Raw genomic sequence first — 9,695 nt, 5'->3', positions numbered from 1 at the left:
AATGGAATGGTTATTCCTCCCAAGTGCATCTGGTAATTAACTGTCTGGTTAGTTTATGACTAATGAAATGTTCTGCCTTTACTCTCATGACATGTATATTACTGCCTAAGGCACTGTTATATGAATGCTGTTGCTACCTCAGGAAATGTTTATACTACATAATTACATAGTTCCTGGGTCATATGTCATGCATACTCCTGCCTAATGCAATGGTTCCCACAGACCTCTAGGTATATAAGGAGATGGTTACTCCCATTTGAGGAGAGGTTTATTCCTGATTAATAGGGATAGCGCACTGCTATACCAGCCTCAGGTGTTGTGATAGTTTACACTAGTTAAAAGAAAGGTTTATTCTTACCTGATGACATGGGTAATGCTGGTTAAATGAAATGTTTTACATTGACTTCTTCAGGAAGTCTTTCCCCTGCGTAAGGAGAATGTTACCTTTGACCAATAGTCAGTTATGATATCTCATTTATTTATTTATGAGATGTTTTACTCCTAATATGGGAGAAGAGTTATGCACAGCTAAGGGTTCCACTGATGTGATGGTTCATATTTAAGGAAAGTGGAAACCTACTGTTATTTATTGAAATGCTTTCTGTTATAACTCCTTAATGTATTTGATGCAGGTGCTGACCAGGAGCAAGGCGTAGGTCAGGCCTGTGTTATACTAAAAATGTATTTATCCAATATTTAATATTTATGGAACATCTAATATTTATTATTTATTCATCCAGTATTTATTGCCAAGTGTTCTCACACATGTATTTTAGTGGAAAGTTAATAAGCTAATTTTATGATGAATTCCTAATACCCTGATCCTGCTCTATTTTAATAAAGTTAACTTGAGTTTTTACACAAACTCACTGGAGTGGTGTCACTAATTGCGTGCCCAGGTTTCTGACTCAGTGGTTGCGTGTGCTGCATGGTTGCTTAACACATATGCTTTCGGATGCCTACCCGCTCGTGCCATGCTACCCTAGGGGACTGGTGACCCCAGTTCCAACAGCTTCCTTCATATTCATATCTCTGTGGATCAGCACAATATTCCCTCCTTTGTCCGATGCTCGAATGATTACATTGCGATTATTCTGTAACTTGGAAATGAGAGCCCTATAGTCTGCTGTTTCCTTGTCGTACTTGTGTCTACCCCTGTGTATTTTCATGTTTAAATCTTTTAATTGGTTGGTAACTTGTTCATGAAATAAGTCTATGGAGTCTTTGAGCATGACTGGAGTATATGTGGACTTGGCTCTGAAGCTAGTTAGAGGTCTTTTCCTCTGCTGATTCGGCAAAACATTAGTGGTTTCATCATTGGTTTCAGGTAGGGAGACAGTTATGTCACTTTCATGTGGTACATTTGGTCCCCACATTTCCGCCAGTTCTTCCATTAATGTCTCTGTTGTTTGTGAGTTTTGACTGGCATTGATGTCTCCATTGTCTGGCAGCAGTGCTTGCTCGTTTTCAAATTTATTCAGTGTGAAATATTTTTTACGTTTTAATTTTCTTGTGCTCTTATAGACATGCAATCTATATATATAGGGATTTTCTGTATTGTACCCTCAGTTGTACAAACCAAAGTCCCATAGGGTCACAGAAAGGCAGCACTCTCATCCGCAGAGTCAAGGCAGGTTAGAATAGTTCACCATTTTTATTTGTATTTTCTGTTATTTTCTCCATTTAAAATTCATATAGATCATGTAAAGTGACAAGTGCAACAGGAAACAAACAAACGACCTAGGCGTCATGGCTTGGCATGGTCGAAATGTGATTGTTGTAGTTTTCTTATGACTGCTGTGAGAACAAAGTAAAGCCAGTTGATCACATAATCTTCGTTTCTATGTCCCTAGTAGAATAAAAATGTTCCCTCAGACTAGCTACGAAATTGTTCAAAATATTTTCCTGGAAAAGGGGGAGGGGTGAGCAATGAGCATCAGTCACAGCTGTCCAACCACCAACAAGAGGGCGGAGTCGCAGACCAAAATAAATACAGCCTGACACGAAGAAGAGCTACAGTGATTAGAATATGTCTGTTATGGCGCAGCACATGGTCACCCCAGCAGGGGGTCTGCCGCGGCTTAAGGAGAGGGTTTCGGAGCGCATTGACCAAGCGGCGGAGCGGCTGGGCCGACTGAGCCACGAAATCTGGAGCCAGCCCGAGCTGGCTTATGAGGAGCGCCGGGCGCACGACACGCTGACTGGCTTCTTCATGGAGGAAGGCTGGTCGGTGCAGCCCCACTACAAGCTGGAGACCGCCTTCCGAGCCGAGTGGCAGAGCGGCGGTGGCGAGAGCGCCCGGCGGCCGCTGACAGTGGGCTTCCTCTGCGAGTACGACGCCCTGCCTGGCATCGGGCACGCCTGCGGGCACAACCTTATCGCCGAGGTGGGGGCGGCCGCGGCCCTGGGACTCCGAGCTGCTTACGAGAAACTTCCAGAGCCTGCGATAAGACTCAAGGTGCGGTGCGCTTGGTCCACTTAATGTGACCCCCCCCTACTGAATGTACCCCTCCCTCATATGTCCCATCAACCCCTACCCTCATTCTTCTTACTCTTATGCGCCGATACACCTAACATTCTTACAGCGCATACGTATCACTTCCCTAGATAGTTAGAAAAGTAAAAACAAAAACACTGGCAGCAAATCGTCTTCTTAAGCACATGAAGTGACACCAAGTTGAGTGTCGTTGTTATTACCTTGATGGCGTCACGCAGCAAGGTGTTATCCTCCAGCGAGGATTAGACTGATGGGCATTTAAATGAGACGTTTGGTTGTGTCCAGCTGAAAATGAAAAATAGATACCTCTCTCTCCCTATTCTGTTACCTCTCTAACATAAATCACCCCAAGTGCGTGTGCTGGCAAAGTGCACCCATACACATCCATCAAATTTCTCTAGGGCCAGCAGTGATCCAGTCCAGTAGTAACTGCCAGATCTGGAATCTCCTATTTTACAGGACTGTTCTGGGGCATAGAAAACGTTGAGGGTACTGCCATAAACTCTGCTCAGGAAGCATTTTCTGCCACATGGCCCTGCCCCTGACCAACCACGTGAATTTCCCTTATCTGGCTCCTCCTCACTTCAGATCATGGGTACTCAGACATTTCGCTCACAAATTTGGTCGGTGATATAACCAAAAACCACATTGATCCCATCAAATTGGCAGTTGGGGTTTGGGCAGAAGTTTGTGGTATGGTGGGTGTAAGGGAAGCCAGGTTTATACATCTAGTGACTGAATTGCACAATATGAAACCAAAAACTTGGGATTAATCCTCGCTTCTCCGGATCACCAAACTGTGTGATCCTAGGAAATTATTTTATTTCACTTCCCAAATTTTTCTTCATTAGCTCATAAAGGCACATAAAGACCACAAAATGCAAGACTTAAGGATGTGTGCTGTACAAAGCCTTCTCTAGTGTTTGATTTAACAAACTAAGTGTTTTTCATGTATAATAGGAACCCCAGCCCCCAAAAGGTGCACATGACAACTGACTTGCTTCTTCGTACACTATTGGCATTATCAGGGTTTTATGAAAGATTGAATGCTTCTCAATTCATGTTTGAAAACTATCACTTAAAAAAATTCTTCTCAATGCACTGATGATCTGATGTACTAAGGTGAACGGTTCTGTATGTTGTTTAATTATTAATAGATTTTATCACACTTTTACTGCAAGATGTTTTTATAAATGATGTTCTTAAAGTTAAGTGAGGCATTCTAGTTACTTCCATTCATTAATTTTAATAAACCTTTAAATAAAAACTTGACAGTTTATTTAACATTTCTTCAATGTTCGTGCAGAGTCACTTAGCCCAGTGCTGCTCTTGACCAGGCGGTTGCATGTAAAGGTAAGGAGGGCTGCATGCGGCCCCTGGCCGTACTTTGAGTATCACTGCTCTAGATGGAGGTTTTCACCCACGGAGTGATAATGGTGTTCGGAAGCCAGTAATCCTCCAGTGTGTCATCTGCAGAACGCAAGCTAAAGCTTCTCAGCTGGGATGAGATCTGTTTTCTTTAGGTGTAAGTTCAAAATAATTTCCTTTAAGACCGGTTAGGGGTACGTTTAAAAAAAAAAAAAAATACGTGGAATGGTCAGATGTCCCAAGACATTAATTTACAGGATCAAACTCGCATTTCACCATAATGTAACAATTAAATGTAGCCATTTTCCAGTTGTAGTATTATCTAAATATGTATGTGGTTCTACCTGAGCTAATGGACAGGACAGACTTGACCCTTGACTTCCCAGTTTTAGAAACTAGTCCGCAGTGAAATTCTCAGGAGTAGACCTACAGCTAACTTTCCACCTATACTATATAGGTGTCGGTGTGTTATAATGGAGCTCCCAGGATTGGAAACAAGCATCCTGGGACCGGTTTTAGCGTAACACCCCTCATCTGCCAGGGTAGCTTGAATTGAGTGGCAAAGGGAGCAAGGGTGGCAAAGTGAGCGCGAGTGTCTGAAAAGTTTCAGCGCTCCATCCATCTACTTGTATTTGCTTTTTTCGCCCTAAGTTGGCAGGGTATGCCCAGACATGGGTCCCTTACTCACATTGCCACTGGATTCAAGCCTGGCTGGTGAAAGGTGTTACCCCGAAACCTGTCCCGGGATACTTCTTTCCAATCCAGGGAAGACCTGGCTTGCCATTTTGGCCTGGACTGTGCCTTGAGGTACAGAGTCAAGATGAATTTGCATATAGCTGAGTCTGAACAGTGGTGGCAAAGTGAGCTAATGAACAATGATGGATTCAACCCAGATCTGTGGCTGGGGTGATTATCTGAAAAGTTTCAGAGCGCCGCCCATCATCTCCTTTTGTTTGCTCAGCTTAATATACCCCACAGTCTTTGTTTTGAAATGGAGAGCTTCTGTGTTCATAATGGCAAAAGTAAAAACCCTTATTAGAAAGTAGTATGACAACAGAAAAGGACTACTTTTCCCATTAAAAAAATCCCACTTGAACAATCAATGATTGTAATTCTGTGTCTTAATTGCAATGAATGATCTTCTGTGGGGGTCATCATAGTCAAGTCTGGGGAGGTTCAAAGGTTCCTGCAGTCTTTCACATCCCATCTTTCCATGCCATTTTCTGGAACTCTGGCCTGCTTAAATTCTGCAGAGCACACACACGAAGCAGCATGGCTCAAGTTTATTTTTTCTTGCTCTTAACGTTTTGTCGTGGTTAGTTCCTGTATAATTCAAGCCAGCAGGATTCATGTCACAAAAGAGGTTGAGTGTCCTGGTGAGATTCCAATTTCCTTTTTTGTGCAAGGGTTGCTTTGAATTGCATTTAAAGTGGTGACTTTGAATTGTATTAACATTAGAGTACTTTTTAGGCACTCGTTTGCAATGGCACCTCTAGGTGGTTGTTTCCTTTGTAGGACAGACACTCGAGCATCTCCCTTCTGTATTGTTGTTCTCTGACAGAACTGTATTAAGGGTGAATTTGTTGTAGCAGGTAAGCGTGAATAAGGCAGTGTTCTCTACAGCTTAAAAGTGGTAAGTGCCATCCTGCTTCTGGTGGAGCCGGTATTTTTTTCTGCAGAGTACCTTCATTAAGAGCACTGTGATTGGTGTGCTACATCAGTTATATTTAGCTGCTGGTCTACTTTATTGCTCCAGCCAAGAGTCCTCCTTTTGAGTTTTGCTTGCACAGCAATTTCGTGGTGCTTCCAAAAATATTTTATTGAAAAATATCAATACAAATAATTTTAAAGGAGGCTTGTAACCTGCCTTTTACTTACCATTGGCTGGATCACACGTCATTCATTTCCTTGCTTACTATTGGTCTAAGCCTCCTTCTCACCTTTGTCTATCACCTGGGCTTTGGGTTTTCGTCCTGACATGGAGTCTGGATTAAGTACTGCTTTTGGTGACCAGAGTACTTTCATAACACGCTCCTGTAGGTACTTTTTTGTTTTTGGAAAACTTTTCAAATCCTCTCCTTCACCACCACCCTCCCCCGATCTCCATTATTTTTAAAACCCACCGCTCACCTTAGTTCTTTTAAAATCCACTCCTTGCTCTCCTTAACCCACCTGCCACTTCCTTTGTTTCTAAAACTCCATCTCGCTATCCTGTTTCCAACCCAGCCCATTTCTGCCCCTCTTTTGTGTTTCCCACCCTTGTGTTTCAATCCCTGTGCTGTTTTTTTAGGTTACACTGTAGCGTGGGTTGCTCTTTTCTTTTGCTATTACACATGGGGGGTGTTGGACTTTGCCCTTTTGGCAGGTTCATCCCTAAAGTTTTTGCCTTTTTTCTGACATAGTGTTGGTGGTTTTAGGCCTCTGAGCACTTTAGCACTGTGGTCCAGTGTAAAGTGTGTACACTCTCTGTGTACATTTGGTAAGATTTGCCTGCCCTCCCATAGGAATGCATTGGGGATTCCTTGATCAGTGTGTCCGTGATAAATCGTGATATGGGAGGAGCAGCGTGGTCAAGTTTAGTATGTATGGAATTGTAATAATAAAAGCTGCGCTATGGTGTGCACAGATTTATTATGACTGTTTGAGAAATTTCACTTTTTGAAGCCGACATTTCTGTTTGCTGTGTGTCTGCCTACCTGATGTGAATTGCATGTCTGGCTTGTGAGGGACAGGGGCTGGGAGGTGTGTGTGTGTGTGGCTCCAGGACGGGCTGGGTGAGTCAGCACTAGGCTGAATGGGATATCTGTGCCAGGAGTAGTGGGAGGAGTAATCCCCTGACTCTGAAAAGGGCTGTGCCCAGCCTGTACAATGCTGGCTCAGCCCCCTGTGGCGTGTCTGCTCACCTAGCCCCCACCTGACAAAGTGGAAGATGAGCTTGGAAAACAAAGTGCTCCAATTCCCACCATAACCAGTTGCATCTGGTTCCCCACAAGCCTTATACTGCAGACAAAGATGGTGTGGTATAAATATTGGGGCTGTGAACCCATGAAATTGTTCTGTTCTGTGCTGGTGCAGTACCTGACCTTGCTGGGGCGTGCTGCTTTGGGGCGCAGGAGGAATCTCCAGGAGGGCTTGCCTCCCTGGGTCCACCAATGGCAGCACGGCCGGCCTGCAGAGCACGGCGGAATGAAAACCTGGGGCGAGGCGGGGCTCCAATGAGTGAGAGAGAGAGCCCCGCGATTTCAGAAGAGATGAGGAGAGAGGCTCCCAGGACGGCGGGCCCCACTGAGGCACATTGTCAGTGCCTGGGGCTGCAGAGTGACTAGAGAAGAGACAGAGCCTCCAAGTTACTCGGATGAGTGAGGCTCCTCCCTGGTCCAGTGCGGGTGCCGATCGAGGCACAGTGACAGTGTTCAGTCTGGGAGGTCCCACCAGAGAGCGGGCCGCCCCACCAATGGGCATATTTGTGGGGAGAGCCCGGAGAGATCTCCTTCCCCGTTCGTGCATTCGCAGCTGCACCGCCGTAGCGGGCAGCTGCATCAAGGAGGGCTCCATGGGTGCCTTGTTGGTGCATCACTGGGTATATTTGTTTTAGAGCCTGTGGGGGTCAAGAGAGGTATTGTGGATGAGACAGGAGTGAGATACACTCCTATGCCCCAGCGCAATCGGCACTGCTGGATTCTGCTGCCTTGGCAGCCAGCTCTGACATTGTGGACATAGGGCATTTGAGCTCTCTGAGAAGGCCAGTTGGCCAGGGGGACTGTGAGGTTTGTAGGCCGCCAGGCCCCAATGTGATTTATGTAGTGCTGGGAAATGTGATTTATGCCTCTAATATTTATGTTTAGGAGGTTATTCCCTAATATGAGATTTATGCTTATGAGGTTGGGACATAATATTTTTATGCTTTTGAGGTTATGGTCTAATTCATTTAGGCTTATGAGGTTGTGGCATAATGTGTTTATGCTTATGAGGTTGGTGCAGAATGTATTTTAGGCCTAATGTGATGCTGAGTGCATAATATGATTTATGTTGCAGGATATGATGCTGAGTACAGTGTTTGGCCAGTAATTACTGGTTGTATTCTACATTTATTATTTGTGCTTGTGATGGTTCTGACAGTCGCTCAGTTGGCCCTGTCATGTGTATATAATCCGCTGTAAATATTGCCCAGTGCCAGTTGGCACAGTGTATATTGTGTGATTAATATTCTAATGTGTTTGATAATACAAAGGCTATTATTATATATAACCTTGTATGGAGTTCCTTTTGTGGTGTGCCTAGGGGGTTGCTTCTGTGTGTGTGTTGTGGGCAATCGCTTTACACATTGCCCCCGGGATAAGCTTGACTGTTCGTGCCAAGCTACCAAGGTAGTGAGCAGGGGTTATCATTTGGCGTGTAACTCCTTTGCCCTGACTAGAGCGGTTGTTTCTGCCTGGCGTTGGCGCAGGCCTTAGCCAACCAGAAATCCCAGGGGGTTCATTATTTTGCCCAGAATAAAGTGGTGTTGATCTGACGCTGAGACTCAAACCTCGTTCCCCAGTTTCAAAGTCAGCAGTTCTGCCTTCCTCATGCATTCGCTTTGTTAACCCACAACCCACCACCTACAACTGACAACAAAAAACAGCTTCTTCTTAACCACTTGGGTGAAACTTATTGCATTTACCAATGCTTGTATTTATTTAGCTGGTATTTGGTAGGAATCCGACCTTACAAGGTGACAGTGTGCTGTACAGGCTATAAACTACTGGTTACAGAACTGAAGTGATACAAGTATAAGTCAAAGAAATCGGTGTAAGTCACTGGCCAAGGCAGTGTAAAAGTGAGGAAATAATGGGGGAGCCTTTGAGGCTATCCATTGCAGTACAATATTTATAGTGAAAACATTTTTTATGAACCCTTCCACATTCTAACTGGTCCCTGGGGCTAGAACGTGATCCACCCAGGTCCGCAAACACATACATTACATTACAATGGGGTTACGTATAGATTCATAGCCTAACGCATGCATCACTGGCCGCAGATCTGTTTATAACTCCAGGCCTAGGGTTTGCAGGCCTCGGACGGTGAGATACAACCACATCACAGGCGCAAAGGAGGCTTTTAGCTGAAATGTTAATACCTTTTGTGCTTTAAAAGAATGTATTTGTGGGGGTGCCCCCTCCCTCCCTCGATGGGCTCCGTATACCTAGAGAGATTGGGGTGTGCAGCTGGTGTTAACGCCTGGCTCTGCTGGTGCTTCCATTACTCACTGCTCTGCCTTGCTTTTTGCCATGACCTTGTGTGGCTTCTTTGTGCACACTTATAATTGGCAGCACCATGTTACTTACTGCTCTCTGAAACGCTTCCCTGTGAGATAACATTCAACAAACATCCTCCCACCACTCCACCCCACCTTTCCTTATCCGACTCCTTCCTCTGCGCCTTTTTTTCTCTCAGAGATAAAGTGAACCAAGAGGTTTCCATTGTATCCCTTCTGCAGAGTGAATTATAATTTCCCTGCTCCAAGACTGCCGGGTAGTTTTTTAATAACTAGTGCACATGTATTTTTTGTCTACATTACAATAAAGGCTCGCTTAAGTTGAACGATTCAGAAAAGGGGGTGGTGATGAACAGAGTGTCTGAATTAAGCAGACCACTCTTACCCAGTCCAAAGACCAGGGCTTGATCCATCACCGTTATTTATCTCACTGCACCATCCCAGCTCAGAACCTGGCTATATGCAAATCAGTCTGTCCCTGGCCCAGTGCATCATGGGAACAGGGCAGACTAAACTACCAAGCCAATTCTTCACCAGAAAGGAGACAAGCTACCGGGGACCGGTTTCTGGCAT

At 44.7% G+C, this 9,695-nt stretch overlaps 1 protein-coding gene across 2 annotated transcripts in view; it reads left to right on the top strand.

Annotated features, from left to right (window-relative positions):
• The first annotated feature begins 1,964 nt into the window (after positions 1-1,964).
• PM20D2 (peptidase M20 domain containing 2) overlaps positions 1,965-9,695 on the top strand; it is a 184,932-nt gene continuing 177,201 nt past the window's right edge. Inside the window, exon 1 of one of the 2 annotated variants that reach the window (XR_015296622.1) lies at positions 1,965-2,458. Coding sequence is in view for 1 of the 2 variants with exons in the window: in XM_086926660.1 (XP_086782786.1) it covers positions 2,030-2,458 (429 nt within the window). In the remaining variant the exon portion in view is untranslated. The remainder of the gene's footprint in view (positions 2,459-9,695) is intronic. The other variant, XM_086926660.1, reaches the window with a different exon arrangement.

The sequence above is a fragment of the Lissotriton vulgaris genome, chromosome 6 (genome assembly GCF_964263255.1).
Source record: "Lissotriton vulgaris chromosome 6, aLisVul1.2, whole genome shotgun sequence".
Classification (NCBI taxonomy): domain Eukaryota; kingdom Metazoa; phylum Chordata; class Amphibia; order Caudata; family Salamandridae; genus Lissotriton; species Lissotriton vulgaris.
This window is presented reverse-complemented; position numbering and strand designations above follow the sequence as displayed.